The following is a 25,355-nucleotide window of genomic DNA, read 5'->3' as shown; positions in this document are numbered from 1 at the left end:
ATTTATGTATGTTATGTAAGCAGTTATTGAATTCTGTAATAGGCATAATCCATCCTTCTTGTTCTAGGCTATTGAGAATATTCCTTCTGCCTCTGATCATAAGGTAATCCTATTTAGATTCTGCACTAGCTATTTTCCTCTTAGAGTAGTCTTGGTGGGCCTCTTATTGCATGAGACTCTTAATTTTTAAAGATCCTTGCCATTGTTTATCTACTTTTTTATTTTGGATTTAATATTTGCATAATTAACTTAGCACTTTTATTTTTAAAAAGGTTCTGGATATGGTAATGCTGTTAATAATCTATGCTACAAATACCAAAAACAAGAAGCAAATTGAGAGATTGTTGAAGAGTAAGATTCAGTCAGGTTGTTTGCGAGAGCAGTTGCTGCAGAACGCCTTTCGGCATCACTCACCGGTAGGTTCTTTGCTATGATGCAATACAGCACATTGGGTGGGTTTTCTTATTTTTCTCTCTAGACTCAATATTGCAAAGCTTCTTCTTTGCTGGACCATGCACCTGTTTATTTTCTCCACATGTTTATAAATACTGTACCGCCATAAATCATTAATCAGACAATGTATGGAGAAAGCCACAACATTTTGGGGATTATGATAGGTTTGGATGGTGAAATGACTTTCTGCTTTCTCCATAAATAGCCTGTTTCCTGAAGAAAATAATGGGTGTCCTTACCTTAGGATACAGTATATTATTTAGCTCCCATAAAGGCAGAAATAGAATATTACTCATCATCTCAGATAGATGAATTAATAGCAGCAGTCAGATGTTTAACTATGTCGGTCACTGGGACCAGAGGTTTACTCTTCCAAGCTTTCAGACTCAGGCTGGAGACCATCCTCAGGGAACTTGTTTAACTGATTTTAAGTTATTAGTACATTTTAGAATACTGTAAATACAATCAGCTATACTATAGGCATTGGAAGGACAAAGATGTATTTTTGAAGCCGTTTTATGTTTTCAGGTTATGAGAGATCTTTTCCCAGCAATCTTGTCAGTTGCTGAGAGCTTTGTGAATTCAGCAGATCCTTGTGTTGTCTCCTTTGGTAGCTGCATGTACAAGCAAGCATTCACAGCTTTTGATTCTTACTGCCAGCAGGTACAAAAGATACGCATATTTGCAACGTGCATTTTTATTTTTGAATAACTCATTTTGAGAGGAAAAGGAGGTAGCAATGAATTAAATGAGAAATAAATAATGTGTGTGTGTGTATATATTTGTAAAGTTCTGTGCACATTTCTTTAAAAGTAATATTTCTGGCTCTAATACAATTATTTTTTCTGCCATGTTCATACATTACCTTTTATTATTTTTCACTTTGAGATTGATCAGTTGTAAGCTTGACTTTTCCCTTTCGCTTAACTAATTTACTGTTCCTTCATTTACTTTGAGATTCAATCCTCAATCTTTCTGCCTATCTGACCACATTACCTCAATGTGCTTTGTACTACTTATCACTCACTTTTGTTTTCAATCTGATTTAATCAATATCATTCAGTTTTTAAATCTTGTTTTACCACACTCCTGTTATATTCAACTTATTTTGTATGTATCATTTTCTGATCAGTTTTCTCATCTTTAGCAAATATCCTTCCACAGCACACAAATTGATTATGTCAGAGTCCTTACCAGCCCTGATTGATTTGTGCTTCTTAGATTGTAAGCTGCCCTGAGTCTTCGGAGAAGGGCGGGATATAAATGGGATTTTTTAAAAAAAGATAAATGTTGGTCAACAAGGTAGATGGCTAAGCAGGAACTAGTTTTAATTTTTTAGCATTTACCTTTATACTTTACAGTCATTCACTCCATGTTCCCTGACAAACAGTCTTTGGCACACTTTTTTCACATCCATTCACTTTGTTCTATCATATACTATATCTACCATCTGCTGCATGTCATTGGAATCTCAGTCAACAACACATTTATCCATGGATACATTAAAAAAAGGAAGAGGACAACAAACATTGTTCTAATCTTCAGAATAATTTCATTTATTATCTTGCATACTTGACCTTCTATTCTATATTGGTTTTAACAGCCAACCTTCAACTCCAGGTTAGTGCAAATTCAAGCTTATTCGTTCTATAATAACTTTCTCTGAATTAACAGATTTTTTCCTTCAAAAATATCCTTCCCCTGTTAATCCTGCTCCTTAGAGTTAGGGCTGACTATTTTTTGCAACTATTTTTCTCTCTTTTGGAACATTATGCAATATATTTGTCTTTTCATTTTGCTCAAGAAATGATCCCTAGATTCCTATCCACAGCGATTTTCATTTCATCATTCTACCAAGCATTCTTTTTCTAACTCCATTTTAATATACCGTAACTCCATACATTTCTGTGTCACGTTGTAATAGAATTTTTATCACTCTGTTCTAAGCAGCTTCCAAATTCACTTTTCTTATGGACAGCTTCCATTTATTCCATTAGGAAATTAATCCAATATTTTTATGGGGCTTGTATTTTTGTCTTCTTGCAGCCATTCTGCTTTCATTCTGCTTTCTTTCTTTGTGTACTGTATATACAGTTGGACCTCATGTTCAGGATCTCTGTATGTACCTCACTTTTATATCTTTCATGAATTCTATCAAATCATTCATGATTTTAGACCTAATTTATTCCTTTTCTATATCTGTATATGTACATGTATATGTATGTACAACTAGACTGTACTTTAAGGATATAGTTGAAACAAGCATAACTTTTAGATAGATACTCTGTATACATTCACCATTCTCATTTCTTGGGTTTCAAAATAACTTACTTTTTTCTGTGTTTTTTGTCTTATTTTCACTCATCTGTTCATGTTGTCTAGACAGAATGTTTTTCCTCTTGGATCACTTTCATTCACAATGTTGCCGTTATCCCCCAGATTTATTTCTGGTTGTGTGTTATTATCATTTATTGGAAGAGAACATGCAAAAGTAGGATTTCTACTTTCATGCAGATCCAGAAGAACCTAGATGACACCAATTCTTTCCTTCTAACATGACAGTTTAGCCCTGTCATACATAATTAAATCTGCACTTCTTTCTTTTGTTAATTTTTTTCTTTCTCTTTTATCCTGTTACATTCCAGTTTATAGTCTTTCATATGTTATGGTCATCCACAGACGGGCCTACAACTATGTAACGCTGCTGCCCATAGGTCTTAAATCAGCTGAGACTTTCATGTAATATTTCTGAGAAAAATACAGAAGATGTAGACTACATAGCAGTCTTGTATTTTTGCCACATGTAGCACTTCTGGCACATTTTATTCTGTATGTAACAAAGTAGCCAAAGCCCAGTTTTACTGTAAGTAGACTCATGCTCATTTGTACAAGTGAAATAAAATGAAATATAAAACTTTCTGTAACACCAAATAAAATAAAAAATAAAATAGTTTTTGAAACAAGAAGCACTGTTAATAGAAATGCCCTTTTCCAGGACTCCATGTTCTTTAAACACAATTAGAACATTAGAGATACTTTGTGTGGTTCTTTAAAAGCTGATTTGTGTAGATACAATAAGTTCTCCAATTGCTAGTTTATTTAAGAAAGACTTCAACCATTCCTTACCAACTTCAACCCTAGCAGGCAAATGATTTTTTTAAAAATTAAAGCAAAACGTTTATACTTGTAAATTTTTCTTTCCTACTTTGCTTCTGTGCAGGAGATTGTGGGTGCCTTGGTTACTCATGTATGTGGTGGCAACAAGGTTGAAGTGGATGTTTCTCTGGATACATTAACTGATCTTGTGTCTGTCCATACCTCATCAGTTGTTCCTTATGTTGTCTTTCTGAAGGTAAGTATGGCTCAACTCTGGAAGTTTTGATTCAGGTATATTTAACTAATTTCTCTGCAGAGTTAGAAATCGGAATTTTTGTGAAAAGAAAATAAACATATTTAAAAATAGCATTTTTATTCTTTTATGTACCAAAGTATTTTTAATTCTGTCTAGTTTGTGATAGCCTCCAACAAATAAGCATGTAATCCCTTTTAGCTGTCAAATATTATTGCATATTTCTCACAGAAGGAAAAAAGAAAAAAGACTGATTAAATAAAATAGGGGAATTAATTTGATAGTGGAAGATATAAGAGATTCTTTGAAGAGCGAGGATCTATTTTTTCTCTTATTAGAATCCTTGTGGCCCATTGACTTATTTTTCAAAGCAAAGATTTATATCAGTGTAGGCATATTTGGTCTCTAAAATAATTCTGAGTATGCATTTTTGCCACCAGAATGTTAAGATGGATTTTCTGGATCAGAGTACTTAATTGTTGGAAGAATCTCACAACCAGCTGATACTAAACTGGCTGTGACAAGAAGGCCATTGGTCCATCTCCTACTTGTCTGTGACACAAAGAAATCTCACAGAAGTGTTCCAACTTATCTTACTTGCTTGATATACTCATGATATTCTAGAAGACTGAGCGTGAACTTTCCTTTCAGAGCATATTGGACTATATGGATAATCTTGGTCCACAGCAAATCCGGAAGCTATTTCACATCCTCAGCATGCTGGCATTTAGCCAGGGGCATAGAAACAGCCACATCCAGGTGAGTGGACCACTGATAGCTGACATTAACCTCACAAGGTAGACCAGATTAAGAAACCAATGCCATATAGATCAGGACTATTTTTACTGTAAACTATAAAAACAGAACCTTGCAAGTTTGAATGTTCTTTTGTCCCCTCCTTCACTTTATCTTCCTGTAAACTAGGAAGGGACTGGTGTCAGACATTTTCTCAAATTATCCTGTTGACCTGGGGCTCAACTCTGGCTATCTAAATATTGCATTGGTAGTGGCTTTTCCTTCAAGATCATTCCCTTTGTCCTCTACATCTGAAGACGTTGGGGCTGGTTCTCTATTCAGTTTTAAATGTCTAGATGCCTTTGGCATCAGAAAGATTTCATGCATAGCGGGTGTAAAACAGTTACTCAAAATTTGGTGAACGTTGCTAATAATTCTCAATATTTCTTTTTTCACATATCAGTATTTTTGTAAATTCATTAAAACAATGGAGCCGTGTATGAATCTAGATGTTTTCCAAATTCAGTATAACATATAAAACTGAATGCTAAGTGGCCTAAATGACCAAAGTAAGATTTAGTTTATTATTTGAGAATCATTGGGACATCATACATTTCTATATGAATGCATTGCCCGTCAGATATTTTTTGCTTGCTTTAATTTCATTCTTGATTCTAAAATTTTCAAATGCATTTTACATTCAAAGAATAATTGCCAACTATTAAAGCATTGTGTACTGTTGCACTGAGTCCCAAGGGGAAAATTGTAGTTTTAAAATATCTCTCAGTTTATAGAACAGAATAGTATTATTTCTTTTTTGTATGCTTTGATAGTTCTGTGCTACTACCGTATTTTCCGGCGTATAAGACGACCCGGCGTATAAGACGACCCCCGACTTTTAAGAAGATTTTCAAGGTTTTTTGTCTTATACGCCGGAAAATACTTACATGCCAGTTGCCAAGTGTCCGACACAAGCCCGATTCAGCCCCGTCTGATGCAGATAGTGCAAAGCCTCCCTTTTGAAGCCCAAAGGGGCTTTTCCTCCCACCCACCCATTTGAGAGCACATTTGCAGACGGAGCAGCCGCGAGTCTGGAGCCAAGCCCCGCCCAGGAGGTGGTCAGCCAAGTGGGCTCGGAAGACGCTCTGGAGAGGCGGGCTTGGGGCGGCCATGCCGAGGCCGGCTGGCGAGGGCCACTGCGTGGTCTGCGGGCGAGAGGGGCGCCAGGCCCGCCAGAAGTCCCCGGAAGTTCCTGGAACGGGCTGGCAGGCACGCTCTTCCCTGGCCCGCCGGAAGTCCCCAGAAGTTCCCCAAACTTGGAACGGCCTGGCGGCGGGCGGGCGCTCCCTCCCCAGGGGGGATGCAGGGGAGGCGTCCTGCGGGGGGGGCGGTGCAACCACCCCACCAGCGCCTGGGGTCCAGCTCCATCCCACGGAAGGCGGCTCTCGGGCCCCTGCGGGGAAGAGGGGCTGCTGGGGGGGCTCTTGCCTTCGAGCTCTGGCTGGGAGGACGCCTCTCAGCCCAGGAGGCTCTTCTCAGGGGAGGGCGCGGGGGACGCGCAAAAGGGGCCGTTTCACCTGAGGCCTCCTAGGCCTTGTGGGGGGCGGCGAGGGGGCAACTTTTGCCAATTGCACCTGCGCATACAAGACCCGCAAAGGCGAGAGTGGAGGGCCGCCCTGCCCTCCCTGTCCATCGCAGAGGAGGCGAAGGCCCGACTGGACCCGCCGGCCCTCCCGCTGCTCCCGCGCTTCTGCCGGCCTCCGAGGCGCAGCGCTTCCTGGGCGGCAGGCAGTGCCGGAGGGCAGCCGCCACCCCGCCACGGCCACTCCTCTTCACGGCCGGCTTCCCACCCTGCCCCTCATGGAGCTGGACTGTGCGTGCAGCCTCTCGGTGTGGCTGCTTTTCCTGGGCAGCCTGGTGGTGCGGCTCCTGCGCTCGGACCTGTTGCTGAGCCGGCGGCTGCTGCTGCGCATGGAGCTGCTGGCCGTCCTGCAGGCACTGGGCCAGGCGTCCTGCCGCTGCCCCTCAGCGCCGCGCTCATGGCGGCTGCCTGCTGGCTCGTCTCGGCCAGCACCGCCTGGCGGAAGCGCATCCCCGCGGGGGGGAGAGCGGTGCTGGTGATAGGTGAGTCCGGCGGGCGCGAGGCCCTCCTCTCGGGCCAAGAGCCGACAGGCAGCGCCGCCTTTGCGTGGGGAGAGCCGCCTGCCGCTCCCGGGGTCTGGCGTTTGCAAGGGGGAGGGGAAGGGGCTTAGAGGCTCTTGGGGGTGGGAAGGGAGAGTCACGATGGAGGGGGGACTGGACTAAGGAGGCTTGAAGTTGCTTTGCAAGAACGGGGACGCTCGACTGATTTATGTTTTTTTTCCGGCGTATAAGACGACCCGGCGTATAAGACGACCCCCCCAACTTTTGAGATTTTCATGGGTTAAAAAGTCGTCTTATACGCCGTTAAATACGGTACTGTTCTTTAGGCATTGCTTACAATTCAGGAGAAGTAGATTTATCTCACATACTTCTGGATGTCAGTTTTATAATACTTAGTTTCCTTTCCACCCAGGATGATATGCACATGGTGATTAGAAAGCAGCTCTCAAGTACTATCCCTAAGTATAAACGTATTGGGATTATTGGAGCAGTTACCATGGTTGGCAGTATGGCAGCCAAGAGGTGAGCAAGCAAGTATCACATAGTGATGAGAGGACAAATATAGACAACCTGCGGATCATTACATAACAGTGGGTTAAACTTATAAAAAAAGGTTAGAATTATAAAAAATATGAAAGTAAAGTAAGTAATGAACAGTATCAATGAAGGAAGAATATAAGGGCTTTACTGCATTCGTTTTGAACTCCTCAGCACATCAACAATGTTCCAGTAATTCTCTGGTTCAGACTAAGAAACTATATGTGAAGGTTTGGCTGCATCAGACATCCTTAATTGATATCATACCTAATTTCAGGAGCAAAGAAAATGGAAAATTGCTGGAAAGGGAAGAGCTGAGCAAGGAACAACACAGACAGGCAAGTTGTGTTGTTTCTATGTAGCAGATTTCTAGTGCTACCAGGGAAATATGAAATTATTCTTTTTTCCTAGCTTTAATGAGGAAAAGTAGTTGGAGAAGGATTTGTCCCCCATTTTTTCTTCTTCTGTTTTTCTGTATTGCAGATATGGGCAACTCATTGGCCATGTCCATACAGATTCAGCCCTATGTTTTCATCCCCCAGGGCTCCCTTAGACTTCATTGCTGAAATTTTGAGGGCAAAACAGTTTTCCTGACTTGTCGCAGCTTGTACAAGTAATAACCATGATTCAGAATTACATGGAAACTGGATTATTGCCCAGTGGAAGGGTCATCAGTATAAATTTGGGAGTAGATGACTGGGAGTTTTCAGAGAAGCCCAGGTATTGTTGAAGAAAGCACAGGATACCTTAAATCTTTTAAGAAATAATTTCTCCACCTGGCTGATCATATGTTCAAAAGAAAACTTGTGTTGAGTAAAAGAGATGAGGGTGGGGCTGTGCCTTAACTGCCTAAACCTGCAGTTTTCTTGGCAAGATTTTCAGAAGTGCCTTTGCCTTCTTGCTTAGGGCTGAAATAGATTGGTCTGGCCCAAAGGTCACCCAGTTGGCTTCATGCTTGAGACAAGACTTTTGCTTTCTAGCCTGGTGCCTTAATCATTACACCAACTAGCTCCCTTATAGGTGTATTTAAAGGCATCATAATTCCCCTCTGATATTATTACATGAGGCATCAGTCAAATCCTGGGTCTCATTGCAGTGACTCTTCAATCTGCCTGTCAGAGAAGCTGTGGATAAGGATAGAGAAACTGATGTATTGATGATGTTACATAGTTTGCTAATGAAATGTCTGCAAGAAAACCACCAAGCTCAGAGAGTATCAAGGGTCCAGCAGTACAGATCTATTGGCAGACCAGCCTTAGTCTGACATAAAATTTACTTTTGTGGTCAGTAGTAAGGGGGTTGGTTACAATTGGAAAACCCACCCACCCCCCAATCCTTTTGTAAATCCTTTCACTCCTTTTGTATATCCCCCTCTCCCCATATACATACTGAGCAGACTTCTATATGCACCAGCAGTGCTATTAACTTGGAATGTAGACCAATTTAGAGTTGTTGTTTTTTAAAATGAACTATTGAAATATCACTCCTTGTTGAATTAACAGGGATTGGGATAGTAAAAATAGTCTATTTTTAAAAAATTAAAACACTTTAAAATAAAGCCTATTCTTTCTGGGTCCAATGGACTATGATTGCTTGGAAAGGCAACTGCCTAAGGACATGCTGAGAACAGAGTATTTTCTATTTGCCTGATGCTGTCTTAGGTAATCTGGAATGCTGCTTACAGTATACTGTTTGAATCTCTGTCATTGTAGGAGAAGAGCAGGCCGAGGTGAAAGCTGGAGTTAAATGTACCATCAGTTTGGAGTCATTGCGTTGCTTCAAGAAACCCAAATCCAGCCCTCTGAATTCCCTTGATCCTTATCTAGTACCAATTTAGCTTTGACCATTAGTTGTTTAGATTATTGTGTATAGATATCTTCTGTGCTTTGAACTCAGTGAATATTCCTGGTTATTTGCGCCTGACCTTCAGGTGACTAAAAGCAAGCACTCTTCTTTTTTTCCTCTCTCCCTCTGCAGATTATAACATTGCTGGAGCTTGTATTCTCCTGTTGTGGGCAGGTTCCTCATGCCTTGGCTTTGTACTATGATGAACTTGCCAACTTAATTCAGAAAGGAAGTGTGGATTTGCAGATCCTGGTAGGATACAGAGTTCTGGGCTTATACCCTTTTCCTTATTATATTGCATAACTATGGCCAACTCTTAAAGCAGCTTGTTTCTTTTCTTTTTTTTCAAGCTCATGGGATCTTTTGAAAAAAATTTGAAGCATGCAGAGCTATTGATTAGATATAATTTGATAGTTTCCACCTTTTATCGTGTCAAAAATTACTACAGCAATTTTTGCAAGAGTACTGTGCATCCCCATTTGGAATAGTATAAACTTACAATAAGCCATTGTTCTCCAACTCTAATTAATTTGCCACTGGAATTGTGTTTTTTTTGTTCTTTTTCCCTTAAGGCCTGGATTAAGGACTATGTGGTCCAAGACTTTGAGAACGATTTTGTCACAGATCTTCTCCAGATAGAGGATAGGTATTTTCCAAAAGTACTATCATCTCTCCTAAAAATAATTAAATTTGATGTTTTTATATTGAGCTTTACTGTTGATGTTTGATTTCTTTCCAGCACGTTCCCATTCCCGCTGAAAGCTCTATATGGCTTAGAAGATGGTGAAAGTGAGGGGGGTATTGCTATTAACTTGCTGCCCCTGTTGTCCCAGAGCTTTTCCCTGAACCTGGATGTAACAGCTGCGGAAAGCAAGGACAAAAGGTGAGAGTTGCCTCCTTTTCTTACTCAGCTGAAGCGCTAGCACAGTTTTCTTGGAGCAGACGCTGTTTAAATCTAAATTAGGTCCTTGTATCCAGCATAGTTTAGAAACTGCAGTCTCAATACATTTGGACAGGGCACACTAGGTTGTGCAACAGGGTTAATGGAAAATCCTCTTACGAAAACCAAAAGTATTGTATGTATTTTCCAAAATTATCGAATGTTAAGTGAATAAAGAAAAAGCAATAGTCATTTTGCTCAATGCCTTGGAAATTGGAAATTTGGTTGGGGGAGAAGGATTGCAGTCACCCTGTACTCCTTCCAAAAGTGGTTCCAGTCCTTCTGGTTTGGTTGTGTAGACTGATTGGCAGCAGCATTCTAGACTTTCATGTGAAATTCTATCCTAAAGATGCTATACCTTTGTCCTCTTTTGCCATAAGCACGGCATTTCTCAGTTAATTTTGTTTGGTTGCTAGTGTTTGATAAATATTGTAATTTGTGGGTAGATTTTTCCTTCTTGTCAGATTCTTGCAATTCCTGTTTCTGTGCATGTCTTAAAAGTGGAGGTTTGCTGATGTGAGGAAGTAGTTCTCAAATGTTTCATCTAATGAGACTGTAATCTAGTTGATCTCTTGAGCCATTTGTAGGGTCTCCCCCAAAATTAGAGTATGATGTCAGTTTTTGAATTGGAACATTGACAATTATGCCTGTTTCTCCTTCCCATTTATGGCTCTTATGAAATCCAAATCACTCTGTCATCTCCAGGGCTTTGGATGAAAGGAGTTTTTGTAAACTTACATTTCAGCTCTCCCTCCCCCAAATTGCGTGTAACTTATCTGATAGGCAAAACTTTGCAGAAGTCTGTAGGACTTTGGCCCCTTGGTATATATCAATGAATTATTATAGTCTCTCTGTAGCCCCATTTTCCAAGCTCTATAAAATTGTTATGATGACTTCCCACCACCTGCCCATCTGGATCTCACATTACTTGAGGCTGGCTACTGCTTTAAACCTAACACAACTATTTCTTTCTGGCTTCCCCTGCCCCATCCCTCCAGTTAGCCAGGTTTTCTCTTACCACCCAGGTTTTCTGACACTTTTTTCCCCCCTGTATTCAGCACCACAGTCATGCTGTCATTTCACAATATTTGTCTCTTTTCACCTCTCAGGCTAGTGTCTCCAGTGTGCTTGTCGCCCTTCTTCAGACTGCTGAGGCTCTGCATGTCAGAACTGAATAAGGGGAATATGGAGGACATTGATGCCTTATTAGGTATAGGATGTAAACAGTTACCTCTTTTAATTTAGCCCATTTTTATTTGGAATATTATAGGTGGGATATTGATGCAGAGGAATGAGTGCTAAAACTGGAGCTCATCATTCATCTAATTTGTTCAAGTTTAAGCATTACCATCTGCTACACTGAAATATAATCTACTATGTGTATTTGTTTATTTAATGTATTTCTATAATGCTGCTGGAAACACATTTTGAAGCAGTTTACAACATGGCTGTAATGTAACAGCCAACAAAAAACAAAAGTTACTCATTAGAAAATAGGGAGAAAAGGAAACAGAAGCAAAACAGAAACCATTAATCCAAACTTCATTTCAGGAAAATGTATGAAAAAAGATTAACAATTAAGCAAATGAACTTAATTATGAGTGAATTTCTTTTAACTGTATTCTATTACAGTGTGCCCTTTATATCTGACCAGCTTGGAGGTGACAGAAAAAATAGAGTCTTTGTCAAAGCAAGAACGCGAGTTCCTTTGTTCGCTCTTATTTCATGTGGTGAACTGGTTTCGTGAGGTAAGCAGGGCTTCAGAAGGTGTACTTTTTCATAGTGCTGACACTCTCCCGAATAATAGGCCAGATGTCTGTTTGATAATCGTAGTCTTTCCTGAGGTATAATAAGAATCTTTCATTTTGAGAATTTTTCCCCAAAGGAGAGACTTAACATAGCTAAATATAGTATTTTTTTCCTAATTACTCTTGTTGTTGCATGTTCATGAGTACAAATACTTGAATCTTTGGTTTGTAAGTATACAAATATTAATTTCCTTACATACACTTCTTTCCATATAAGGTAAGGTAAAGGTTCCCCCGCACACGCGTGCTAGTCGTTTCCGACTCTAGGGGCCGGTGCTCATCTCCGTTTCAAAGCCGAAGAGCCAGCGCTTGTCCGAGGATGTCTCCGTGGTCATGTGGCCGGCATGACTAGATGCCAATGGTGCACGGAACACTGTTACCTTCCCACCGCAGTGGTCCCTATTTTTCTACTTGCATTTTTACGTGCTTTCGAACTGCTAGGTTGGCAGAAGCTGGGACGAGTAACAGGCGCTCATTCTGCTACGCGGCACTCAGGATTCAACCCGCCAAACTGCCGACCTTCTGATCGACAAGCTCAGCGTCCTAACCCACTGAGCCACCGCGTCCCTTACTCTTTCCATATAAGCACTACTATATCAGTAAAAGTAGAAAAATATTTTCTTATCTTTCTCTTTCCTGTTTTTGCTCTTACTGGCTGGCGCTACTTCTGAAAATATTTTAAATATCAGATTACAGGTAGTCCTCACTAACGACCACAACTGGGCCCAAAAGGTCTGATGTTGTACAAGAAAATTGTTAACTGAGTTTTGCCCCGTTTTACAACCTTTTTGCCACAGTTGTTAAGCAAATCACTGCAGTTGTTAAATGAATTGTGGTTCTTAAGCAAATCTGGCTTTTGTCATTGACTTGGCTTGTTGAAAGCCAAAGGTTACAAATGGTAATCACATGGCCAGAGGACAGTGGGGCTGTCATAAATACGTGCTAGTTGCCAAGCATAAAAAGTTTGAATACATGATCCTGGGAACGGTTGTAAGTGTGAAAAATTATCTTAAGTCTTTTTGTCAGTGCTGTTGTAACTTTGAATGGCCACTAAATAAATGGTAATAAGTCAAGGACTACCTATATTGTTTAATTCACTGTTGTTATGTAATAGTTGGGGGTGGGTGGGAAATATGGAATTCTTAAGACTGGAATTTGCCCTGTTAGTGGATGGGATATAAAGATGAATATTGATAATTTATTACTTAAAATATTGACAGGCTTGTTTTATTTATTTCTCTATTTGCTAAAGGATTTATAAGAATGCCTAAGTGATAATGGATGATTCTGGGCATTGTGTACCGATAGAAAACCGATACACAAAACAAGCAGGCATATATAGCTAAGACTAGAAATAACAACCACTCCTTCCTACTAAAGTTTGTGATCAACTAATTTTTTCCAATATTTGGAACTGAGTTAAGGTTTGAAGAATAGTATTTTTATTATACTGTATATTGCAAAATCAAAAAAAAATTGGTAGCAGATGGTAAGAAAAGTCTCTAACCTGATCTTACACATTTGTCTCTCAAGGTTGTAAATGCTTTCTGCCGAGAAGAAGATCCTAGTGTAAAAGGAAAAGTTTTGACCCGGTTACAGAACATTACCGAGCTACAGCGTATTCTAGAAAAATGCTTAGCAGGTAATCTTACATGAAATAAAGGTGAAAAAGGGGTGTGGGCAGAAATAACATCCAATTTATGCAGGTTGTTTTAAGACAATAGAAAAATTAAACTTAAAGAATAAATGTGAAAAAGGCAGGGAAAGAATACTATTCTAATTTTCTTAGGGCTAGTTGATTGAATGTAAAGTCCCTGTATATAAAGTATATATGGGGATTAATGTGTTGAATATGTCTACCTCACACACTTAACGTGATGAAACAGAGATAGATGTTTTAAATGTTGTAAGTAGTTCTCTGGAAAAGATGTAACCGATTAATGTTTTCAATCAGAATATCCTGATTTCCTTACAGAAATGCAGTATATTTATAAGAACCATGTGTTATAATCCTTGCTTATGACCACTCATTCAGCATCTGTTCAGAGTTGTGACGTTGCTGAATGAGTGGTACTTGCAAAGTACTATCTGGGGCATCACCCCCTCCAGTCATGTGATTGCAGTTCAGCTGTTTGGCAACTAGTTCTCATAACAGCTGTAGCATCCTGCAGTCACAGAATCGCTATTTGCAACCTTTCCTGCTGGCTTCCCACAATCAAAGTCAATGAAGAAACCGGCAGGGAAGGTCACCAGTCGCTCTGGTAAGTCTCCCCCTGGCCTGTGTGCAGTTGTGTGGTGGCGTGGCACACTGCTTCCTCCAGCCTCCCTGCACTTGCACAGCCCTGCACTCTGCTTCCCCTGGCCTTGCCGTGCTCCTGCCCAGCCTGTGCCTGGCTTCCCCCCACCCCCACCTCCATGGTACTTCCCCACAGCACCCCTGTGCTCCTTACAGGGACCCTTATTGCTTCCCACTTGACCCATGCATCTTGGGGTTACGACAACAACTGGGACTGTTGTTATGTCATGCAATCACGTGACAGTTAATGAAGGCAATCCATTCCAATTGCCATTGTAGCCCAAGGATTACTTGTGCAGGTATTCCTCAAAACCATTTGTTTGGCAGCTCTTTGAAGTCAGAATGGCAAAGAAAAAAAATGGCTTATGACCGGTCATCGCACTTAGAACCATGGCAGCATCCCCAAAGTAATGTGATCAAAATTCAGGCACTTGACAACTGGCATATTTACAATGGTTGCAGCATCCTGGGATCACGTAATTGCCATTTGGGATCTTCCCAGCTGATTTCTAACAAGCAAAGTCAATAGGGGAAGCCAGATTTGCTTAACCATTGCATAGTTCACTTAATAACTGCAGTTATTCACTTAAATCATTGCCAAAAAAAAAAGGTCATAAAATCGGGCACGATTCACTTAACCCTTGTTTAGCAATGGAAATTCTGGTCCCAATTGTGGTAATAAGTCAAGGACTATCTATATACGAAATTTAATTGAGTTACTTAGATTGTTTTACTCTGATTTTTCAGCAAGTCCTGGATATGCTCCTCCTCTTGCTAACTTTGATTCTGAGACCTTGGAAGCTGTACCTGTCCTCAATACTACCTCTGTTATTAAAAAAAAGAACAAAGGTACCACATGCAATTCATAAACTGTTGTTTCGGTTAAAATGTAAAAAAAAATCAGATAAACTTAATGGCTGAGCAAGAATTTATAGTTAAATTCTTGAATTAAAGGTTTTGTATATATTATTTCTGTTGTTAATAGCGGCAATACTAAATCATCTGCTTTAAGTGGTCAGTCAAGCTAATTTCATTTCATTTACTGTTTTCTTGATGATTCAAAGTACTCCAGAAATATAACATGAATATACATTTCCCCCCCTCCCCCAAGTTGTGTTTGTACAACTATCAAACTGCTCAACAAAATCACTTTTTAGGCATCAGCAATACATGAGAAAGGATAGCTAGGATAGTTGTGCAGCAGCCATTTTTAAAATCTTCCCAGGGGCCACAAAGTTTTGTGACAATTCTGGCCACCTATTTTTTTTTCCTTCCAGAGACATTTAGAATCCAACATAATACCCATATAAGCAGTAGCAGTAATGTATCTAGAAAAATGAGTGTGGTTTTCCTAGTCCATGCAATTATTCTATAAAGCACTAGTTTATTCATGTGGAAAAATAACATGCCTACATGTGTGCAGAAACAATCAATATTGTCCATTGTCCATTTTATCTATTGTTTGGAATGAAGTCTATCATTGCCTAAGCTCAGTCAAAAGTTACATTTAGCAGACTTTATTTGAAATACGTGAAATCTGCTAAACTGATGTATGCTAATGCAAGGAGTTAGACTTCAGATATAGTATAATATATTTTTCCCTAGAAGTTTTCTATTTATTTTAATCAGCTATGAAACTGGCTTTCCTTTGTTTTTGGAACCTTCTGCTTTTTTTAGGACAAAAAAGAGTAAAATCGGATAGCAAAAACAGCTTTGGAGATAATTCGCAACTGGATGAGAACTCGGACATAATTCAAGCAGAAGCTGAGACAAGTCAACAAGAAAAATCTGTATGTGTCTTATTGAAAATACATTGAATTTATAACGTGGAATGTTTTAGGTCTCTTTCTAGAAGTCTCAGGTTAATATATCCATGTACGTATGTATCTTTTGTGAAAATATAATAAGCCAGAAGATCTGCAGAAAGTTGTTCAAGAAACTTTTCTTGTACAAGCAGAGTAATGAGACCTTCTCATTTGGTAGTGAGATTGGATAGAAATTGGAGTAATATACTTTCAGATTCTTGGTAACCACTGTAGTGATCAATTTGCCTGAAACTGAATCATTGCACATAGTTTAATCTTATTTATGTGTGCACATGTATAGATGATCCCAGTGATGAAAATCAAAGACTAGCTGAAATGTTCAGCTCTCAGAGTCTTTTTTTCATTCAGTTCATTTGATCAGAACATCTTTAGTGATTATTGAAGAAACATTAGATACTGCAGAGGGTGCGGTTATATACTTTTACCAATGCTACAAAGTTAACAAAATAGAATTTGGGCAACCTGCAGGCACATGGTATCAACTGCCATTAAGAATCAATCCCCAATATGGTGCCACTTTTGCCAGCTTTTAATTTATATCGTCTTCTTTTGAAGGGATTTATATTTCTCTTTTTAGAGCTCCCCAGAAAAAGATCCAGGAACTCCTTTAATACAGCTGCAGAATTACAGTGCGTATTTCCGTGAATTAGATTTGGAAGTTTTTACCATCCTGCACTGTGGACTGCTGACCAAATCTGTTTTGGACACAGAGATGCACACAAAGGTAAGTAGGCTAGTACAATGGTGGATCTTTAACTTCAGGATGAGGAATCATGGGCAAAGTGGAGTTTTCTGAGTTAAAACCAGTATTTCAGTTATAATCAAGCATTTGTTAGTTAAGTTTGGTTATTCAGCATATGGCATAGTACAGGGATAACAGTAGGAAAAATACTATGGTACTCTTATAATGGAAATATGTAGTCAACTTTATAAGGTATGAGGAATTCAAGAAGTTATATGTAGGTTATAGGTTACATTTTAAAATATGTTGATTAATAAGAATGGAATGAGTGTTCCATATATTAATATGTAGGCCATTTATCCCAATTAAGCACAGTATCTGTTAGTTGGAAAACTAGTTGCTTTCCTTCCCGCATAAGCTCTCAAATGGCAGCTAGTCACTATATGATGCAGTGTCTGGTGAGGAGCACATTCAGGTCACATTCAGGGGAGGATGCACCATTTAAACAGAGAATCTCAACAGAAGCCCTGCAAGATGAGAATCCTATTCAGAGTTTCCCAGCACAAGTTGGTGGCATCGAGAAAATACTTTCCATTGGGGATTTTACATCAAAGTTAATGTTATGCAGCTGCTGTGCAAGTATTAGTGTGGGGTTCCTGAATTTAAGCATTCCAGTTAGTAAGTGTGGCGTATCAGAGTGCACAATCATAATCAAGCAAATTTAAGTATTAAGGAAAGTCATCTTGATTATAACACAGGGTATGGAGACACTATTTAAGCATTAGGCATATCTTGTATATCTTGTTGGAATGATTTTCTACAGATTCTTTCTGTATGCCAAGTTCTGTGCTGCAAAGTTAGCTCTATTTCTGGATGGTGATACTCATCTGCAAGTTTTTTCTGTCCCTGGCAATTTCTCTCTGTTTGAATTTTTAGAAGAAAGTCACTGACAAAGCAGCTGATCTGTCTTCATAGGAAGAAGTGTGGATGATACATTAAGACTACTTGCTGCAATGTTCAACATGCCTGCCTGTCGTTGATATAATGAGTTGATCCTGTTGCCTTTCATAAGAGAATTGCAAACACTTGCCTTTTTTCTCTTTAGCATTTTAACAATTTTGTTCAGCTACCTGAAAAATCTAAATACAGTACATGTATAACATAGTAAACATATGACTTATTATGAACACTGAAATTATACTATATTCTTCCTTTAAAATATTAGACCCGTGAAGTGGTGCAGCTAGAGCCAACTGAGCTCCTCTTCCTTTTAGAAGATTTGTACCGTAAAGTGGAACATGTCCTAATACTAGCTCCTGCAAAGAGAACCCCTTTTTTAAAGGTATGCATCGTGTGAATAAGGCATTGCGGCTTTAAGCGAGGGAATGTTAAGAAATTTCATTTAAAGAAGAACTTTGTTTCAATGAAACCGAGAGCCAGTTTGCTATAGTGGTTAAGGCATCAGGTTAGAAACCAGGAAACCAAGCTCTACTCCTCCTGCCTCAAGCAAGAAAGCCAGCTGGATGACCTTGGGTCAGTCCCTCTCTCTCTTGGTCCAAACCACCTCACGGGATTGTTGTTGTGGGGAAAGGAGGAGGAGGAAAAAGTATCATATATGAGTTATTTATAAGAAAATAATAAAGACAAGATAGAAATCTAATAAAGAGCCTTGGTGGAGCAGTGGGCTAATGCCTCCTTAAGTAACACCAGCTGCCTGCAATTAGTGCAGGTTCGTGCCCCACCAGGCTCAAGGTTGACTCAGCCTTCCATCCTTCCGAGGTAGGTAAAATGAGGACCCAGATTGTTGGGGGCAATAAGCTGACTTTGTAATAATGCCGCTTGGGGGGGGGGCGAAAGCCCTAATAAGCAGGCATATACATAGAATGAAGGCTATTGCTAAGCACATTGATTTGTGCTTCTTAGATTGTAAGCCACCTTGAGTCTTCGGAGAAGGGCGGGATATAAATGGGATTTTTTAAAAAATACACTTTTATAAAGCAGAAACAGAAGCAGTGATGAATTGGGTCATCAGAGATAGCAGTTAAAACGAATAAAAAGCAAATCAAAGTAAATGAAATGTCCACTATATAGTTTCCTAGTATAGCAACAATTTAGGATATTTTTTAGATTTTGAATGTTGAGATTAGTAGTATTGGTGTAGGATCTGGAAATGTTTATAATTGCCCCAGAGTACTGTAGAATCTCAGTCTAACGATACGATGCATTACAAATACATTGTAATTGTTGTTTGAAATTATTATATGCATTACTGTACAGTCATCTAATGTCTGCACTTTAATTTCCTTCTTAATTGTTTTTATTAAACCATATTTTGCTTTGAGTACAAACCATATTTTTAAACTGATGCTTTTCCGACAAGATTCAGTGATCTGGTTGTCTTTGTATGCAATGATATGCTCAACTTTGCAACAACTCTTTGCTATATCAGGTTCATATTTCAAACATTATGTTTGCTTAATGTTCACTGGGACACACTTCAGAATTATAGGGTTGGCCAAAGTTATCTAGACCACTAAGTCCAATTTCCTGATCAATGGTGGCTTCCAGATGAAACCACTCCCGTACATTTCAGTTATTTTATCCCAGTTATATACCAGTTTCTTTGATTTTTTTCACAAAAAGAGTGATCAGGTTTCTAGTTCCCAATGGTCTGTGTTACATTAATAATAATAAACCTTATTGTCAAAGTACAACATGTGTACATTGAGATTAGCTGAGCCTCTTCCCGTGCTCCCTCCCCCCAACACACAGTGATAACAAACCCTCCATCCTACCACACCATGTGAACCAACTACACCACACACCGGCCTCCCAAGTCAATTCTGCATAAGTTCACAGAGATTATATCCCATTCAAGAGCCTAACAGCCCACGGATAAAAGCTGTTTTTCAGCCTGTTGGTACGGCTGGCTATACTCCTATATCTCCTACCCGATGGTAGGAGAGTAAACAGATACCATCCAGGGTGTGAGTCATCCCTGAGAATTTTCCTCACTCTTCCAAGGCAATGAGCCCTGGCAATGTCATCCAGTGGTGTCAGGGGATAGTCCACAATGTCTTGTGCTGTGCTCACTACCCTCTGTAATACTTTCCTATCCGCGGCTGTCAGACCAGCATACCAAACCACAATACCATACGAGATGACGCTCTCTATAGTAGACCGGTAAAAGAGGATCATTAGCCGTTGTTCTACCCTGTTCTTCTGCAAAACCCTAAGAAAGTGAAGCCTCTGTTGGGCCTTTCTAGCCAACTGGGTTGTGTTAACTTTCCAGGTCAGATCTTCACAGAGATAGACTCCCAGAAATTTAAAGGAGGAAACTCTCTCCACACAGTCCTCCCCGATGTACATTATGATTGTTTCAGAAACAAAGGCATTTCAAAAAAATAAACATGTATTTTTTTTACAGGGAAAAGGAAATAAAAATGCTGGATTTTCGCATCTTTGCCAAAGTACATCTCAAGAAGTGATTGAGTATGCTGCTGAACTTTTAAAGCCACTGTGCAATCACATAGAAAATATGCACAACCATTTCCAGGTTGGAACACAAATTATTTATCTATAATAGCATACAGTGTCTTCTTTACATCATACTGTAACTAAACCCGCTACAGCCTTTTATGCAGTAATGTATTCTTTACTTAAGACGCTGATTACAGAGAACCATGGTGTGATTGATGGACCAGGCGTCAATGTTCAGGAACATCAATTAATGTCATCCTGTTATCAGCGCTTATTGCAGATCTTTCACTTCCTGTTTGCTTGGTAAGTATGTAGAATTACAAATATAAGGGCAAGAATAAATTAATCTTTTATTATTGGCCTTTTATTTTCTTTATAGAATATCATGAAGCAGACCACCCATAGCGTAAACTATGATGGGTCTTTTTCATACAGCAATGTCACAATATTTTTATGACACTGGTAATGAGCAAACTGAGCTACCAGACTAATGTTGGCTTCTTGTCTTGAGATCACACTCAAATGTCTTCAAACTAAAGACAAATAGAGCTTATGAAAATATTTTTGTATTGTATTAACTGGATACTATAGCAACAAATAATGGATGCTTTTTTTTCATCCAGGAATGGATTTTCTCGGCATGAGAACCATGGCTTACTAAAAACAAGTCTGCATGTCCTTGCATGCAGACTTAAGCCAGGAGATAGAGAGCTTCCTCTTGAGGACCTACTCAGGTACCAGAAAAGAATCTATCATGCAACTTCACACATAATACAAAGGACTTGGTAGGATATATCATTTATCAATACTGTACATCAGAGACCTAGAATTCACAAACACTTTCATGCACTCTTCCAAAAAAACAAACTAAAAAAAAAATTCATGAACACAATGGAACTAATTATGGACAATGTAATATTTAGATCTACTAGCAAATTATACCGTAATTTCATTTCCGTTTTCTCCTGTATCCTATAGTCAGAGTTTCCAGTATTTACTGAACTTCCAGCACAGCGTTCCCAATATTTACTGTGCATTGAGTCTTACCCAGCTTCTGCTTGTCATTGCTGAAAAATCTGTGGCCAATCCAAAAAGCAAAGAAATAGGTAACACATGGAGTTTCCTTTTATTTCTTTTTTTTTAAAAAAAATGTTTTATTGATTTTTTAACATAGTCACCTTAATATTTGGCAAAAAGTGTGTTGTCTGGGTTTACATTTAAAAAACATTCACTAACAGTTGGTTTCTATTATCTATAATCCACATAATAGCTTTACTTGATTTCCTCTTTTTTCCCATAATGTTCTCTTTTACCAACCTTAAATTAATACAATTCTTGTTGTTTTGGTATGTAACAATTGAATATAAAAAATTTTCTAATATTTTTACAGATAATAATCACTAATATTCCTTTTCTATTTAGTCATTCTGGTTGCCTCTCATAAATCCTGTTTACAGTTCTTGCTTACATTTGTTTTTCCCACAATGTTCAAGACATTCTTACTGGTTAAGATTTTCTCAAAGTTAATTACATTTAAATATGTAAGTCTTATTTTTTCTCATGTAAGCCATCCCAGTACTTTTACCTTTCTTAAGGAATAAATAAGACTAAAAAAAGAAAAAAGAAGAATAGGAGTAAAGAAAAATAAAAGGATAGTATGCTACTTAAAATCCATGTTTTCTATAAGCTAATACATATTTATTTCCAAATTTTTTCCATTCTTTTTTACCATAATTAAAATATATTTAATTTTTAAATATTCCATTTAATAAATCTAGTCATCTAGTCTTTTTATTCTTATTCAAAATATTTTTAATCCATTGTAATTTTCTTAAAGTCAATCACATTTAAATATCTAAAACATTTCCTTTATATAAGCCATTCCAACTCTTATATTACTCATATCAAGAAATAAAATAAGAGAAAAAGAGAGTACTATGTTACCTGAGGGACTCTCCCCTCTTAAAATAAAATTCATATCCAAAATCTTTCTATTTCTTTAACCTTATTCAAACAGTGTTGCTTTTTAAAATATTCTCTCTGATAGCTCCCATTGTCTATTTTCTTAATTTTCACTTTAGCCTTTTTCTTTTACCCAGTATCTTTCTTAATATGTTCTGCTGAATCAAAGAATCTTTCCATATTCTTATAAGTGTTACCGTAGATATAAAAGGTAAGTCAAGTACAATATTTTTGTAAGAGGCATTTGCCCATTCATGTTTGTTGAAAATCTTTTTCTTTCTTTTTCTCTCTGTTTCTCTTATCATTTTTGTCTCTTCAGTTCTAGTAGTTTTCCTGACATCTCTGCAGTCCATTTTCTCCAATCTTTTTTCTTATCCTCAATTTTTCCGTGGTGTTAAAGTATAAGTTGTCTTTTCCAAATCCAGTATTTCTTGTAAATTTTTTCCACTTGGGTTGAATCATACTTCTTTGTTTTGTTAGGTTCCATCTTTAAGTCTCTATCCTTGAATTTGTATTCAGTTATCTGTTTTACTTGTTCCTTCTCTATTGTTCTTTTCTGGGATTTTTTTGTTGTAAAGTTAAATTGGAGATGAATTGGTTATTTTGGATTTCTTTGTGGTTTGAAATCATTGTTGTTTGAATTAATTGCAGCATATCATATTTCTCTTCTTGAAAGGTATTTATTTTTTCTTGATACGTTCTTTCTATAAGTCTCTGATTTTCCATGATGGCCAAGAATCCAAGTTTTCTTTTCTCTGCAAATAGCTTTGGAGTCACAGTTAAGTAGATACTTGTAATCCAGAAAGTTCAAAAAAAGTTATTGTTGTTTTTTGTTCCCTAAAGTTTATAAGTCTCTCTTTTGTCTGCAGCCCAGATTGTTTTCTTTTTTGTCAGAGCTGTTCTCTAGAGCTTGGAAAGTCAGAAGCACAGAAGTTTTTTCCAGATTTTGCGAAGTCCTGTATGAAAGCCATAGTTGTCATAGTCTTCATCCACCACTAGATGTGGTAGGAATGAGAATCTTATTCAGCAATTTCAAACTTATTCAAATTTAGGTTTTATAGTCATTTCATTTCATTTCAGTATGTTTTTGGTCCTCCATAAAAGGTTTAATTTGCCGCTTCCGTTAGTAAAAGGGTGGGGCAAAAATCCCCCTTCTTCACTTTCGGAGGTTTTTTTGTTTCTTGCGATTTTTTTCTTTCTTCAGGAGAGTTGATAAGTAGGATAGAGAAAATAGATGTTCTTACCCAGATTCAAACGTGCTATTTACAATCAGCTTAAACTAGTACTTTTGACTTCAGTTGCTTGTAGCTTGGGCTAGACTCTGACGTTAGGCTAACCTTTCTCCTGTTGGTTTCTGGAAGGCTTCTCCTGGACCGATCGGGTCAACTGTCTTCTCTCCGTGGTCCCCTGGACTTCCTTCTTTCTTTGCCGCCTCTTCGGGGCGATATCTGGCTCATTTAGGGTCCCCTAACAGGAAGAAGTAGGGATGCGGTGGCTCAGTGGGTTAGGATGCTGAGCTTGTCGATCAGAAGGTCGGCAGTTTGGTGGGTCGAATCCCGAGTGCCGCGTAGCAGAGTGAGTGCCTGTTACTCGTCCCAGCTTCTGCCCACCTAGCAGTTTGAAAGCACGTAAAAATGCAAGTAGAAAAATAGGGACCACTATGGTGGGAAGGTAACAGCGTTTTGTGCGCCTTTGGTGTCTAGTCATGCCGGCCACATGACCACGGAGATGTTCTCGGACAAGCGCTGGCTCTTCGGCTTTGAAACAGAGATGAGCACCGGCCCCTAGAGTCGGAAACAACTAGCACGCATGTGCAGGGGAAACTTTACTTTTTTTAACAGGAAGAAAATCAGCTGAAGTGCACGGAGCCCTGAACCCCTCGACTGCTGTGCTACTGTGCAAGACCAGAAGTCTCTGGAGTTTCCTTTTATTTCTATTGCACATCAATATTTTGGAAAGATTTATTTTGTATTTCTGAGAATTTTGTAACTGTAGCATCTATAATTCCAACAGAAGAAACATGATGTATGTATTATGGTCACTGCTGAGAGTCACTCTTAATAATAGGGAGATACAGTATAAATTTAATCAATGAATAAAAATAAATAATTTAATTGAAAATAGGTAAAGTTCAGTTTCCCTCCTTCATAATTGATGGGCCTAGTTGAAAATAGATATAGGATGACAGGACTGTGAGTGTTACTAAATTTCTAATATCTGAGGTGATTTGCATTTATCATTGTCATAAATTGTAAGAAGTTAACTCAAAATCCTATTAAATTTAGCAAATATAATTTCTCTCAGAAAAAAAACTTAGCAGCCATATCTAGCATTCCTTCTTGTTCTTTGACAGCTTCCATCACAAAAGGTTTCCTTTGCCAATCTTGGATGCAGCCCTGTGGAACTCGTCAGAAGGGTTCCCAGTTTAATGATGCTCTCCATGCTTTGCTGAAGTAAGAATTTTTGCTTTTGGTGCTGTTGAGATTCACTTCTTTTCAAAAGCAACCTTACAAATAGGCAATTTCCTTAACCATGTTTAAAATACCTCATTGCCAATTGCAGAGAATAAACACTAGCAATATAAGCTGCAGGATCTTTCCAGTACCGTTTTCTTAATTTTCATCTGAAAAGTATGACAATTTGATCAGATTTGATAGTGTCATACTTTGTTATTAATCAGCCAATACTATTTTTTTAGCAAAGAACTAAAACGAGCCAAATGACCTTTCTTTCTTTGGCCTCTACTTGTCAAAAAAACCCACAACCCACTATTTCCTGGTTGGAAGGCAATTTGTAAAAATAAATTTGAATGGTACCAAAATTGAAAATTAGAACTCTGTCCCTCATAGTGTCTTTTTTTCTCATGGCATACCATTGAACAAAAGAAATGTGAAAGGTTGCTAATACAGATGATCCTCATTTAGCAACCACTCATTCAGCAACTGTTCAAAGTTGTGATGGCGCTGAACGAATGGTAACTTCAACAGGTCCTCGAAGTTTTGGCTATTACATCACCCCTGCAATTGCTGATCACGAACTGGGTGCTTGGCAACCAGCTTGCACTTAGTTGCAGCACATGTGGCCACCATTTTCAACCTTTCCTGCTGACTTCCCACAAGCGAAGTCAATGGGGAAGCCAGCAGAGAAGATCACAAGTGACTCCACTAAGTCCCCTACCTGGTACCAGCAACCCCCCCCCCAACACCAGTGCACTCATGCCATGCCTTGTTGGCCCTTGCACAAACTCCTACCAGGCAGTTGCTGTCCTCACCATGTCTCGCTGGTCACCGGTAGACCCTC

The 25,355-nt window shown here is 38.7% G+C and overlaps 1 protein-coding gene across 1 annotated transcript in view; it reads left to right on the top strand.

Annotated features, from left to right (window-relative positions):
- The window catches only part of FANCD2 (FA complementation group D2), a 51,526-nt gene that overhangs the window by 12,831 nt on the left and 13,340 nt on the right, over window positions 1-25,355 (top strand). The window contains exons 14-35 of the mRNA XM_081317091.1: window positions 68-103; window positions 273-416; window positions 982-1,116; window positions 3,674-3,805; window positions 4,454-4,561; window positions 7,092-7,201; window positions 7,494-7,554; window positions 9,194-9,313; window positions 9,634-9,707; window positions 9,801-9,944; window positions 11,111-11,211; window positions 11,634-11,749; window positions 13,343-13,451; window positions 14,853-14,954; window positions 15,783-15,895; window positions 16,509-16,655; window positions 17,839-17,955; window positions 20,041-20,169; window positions 20,278-20,396; window positions 20,717-20,827; window positions 21,072-21,199; window positions 24,409-24,508. Coding sequence (XP_081173217.1) covers window positions 68-103; window positions 273-416; window positions 982-1,116; window positions 3,674-3,805; window positions 4,454-4,561; window positions 7,092-7,201; window positions 7,494-7,554; window positions 9,194-9,313; window positions 9,634-9,707; window positions 9,801-9,944; window positions 11,111-11,211; window positions 11,634-11,749; window positions 13,343-13,451; window positions 14,853-14,954; window positions 15,783-15,895; window positions 16,509-16,655; window positions 17,839-17,955; window positions 20,041-20,169; window positions 20,278-20,396; window positions 20,717-20,827; window positions 21,072-21,199; window positions 24,409-24,508 — 2,456 coding nt within the window. The remainder of the gene's footprint in view (window positions 1-67; window positions 104-272; window positions 417-981; window positions 1,117-3,673; window positions 3,806-4,453; window positions 4,562-7,091; window positions 7,202-7,493; window positions 7,555-9,193; window positions 9,314-9,633; window positions 9,708-9,800; window positions 9,945-11,110; window positions 11,212-11,633; window positions 11,750-13,342; window positions 13,452-14,852; window positions 14,955-15,782; window positions 15,896-16,508; window positions 16,656-17,838; window positions 17,956-20,040; window positions 20,170-20,277; window positions 20,397-20,716; window positions 20,828-21,071; window positions 21,200-24,408; window positions 24,509-25,355) is intronic.

Source organism: Vipera berus (assembly GCF_964194415.1).
Source record: "Vipera berus genome assembly, chromosome: 2".
Classification (NCBI taxonomy): domain Eukaryota; kingdom Metazoa; phylum Chordata; class Lepidosauria; order Squamata; family Viperidae; genus Vipera; species Vipera berus.
The sequence above is the reverse complement of the archived record's forward strand: the minus strand, read 5'-3'. Positions and strand labels throughout refer to the sequence as shown.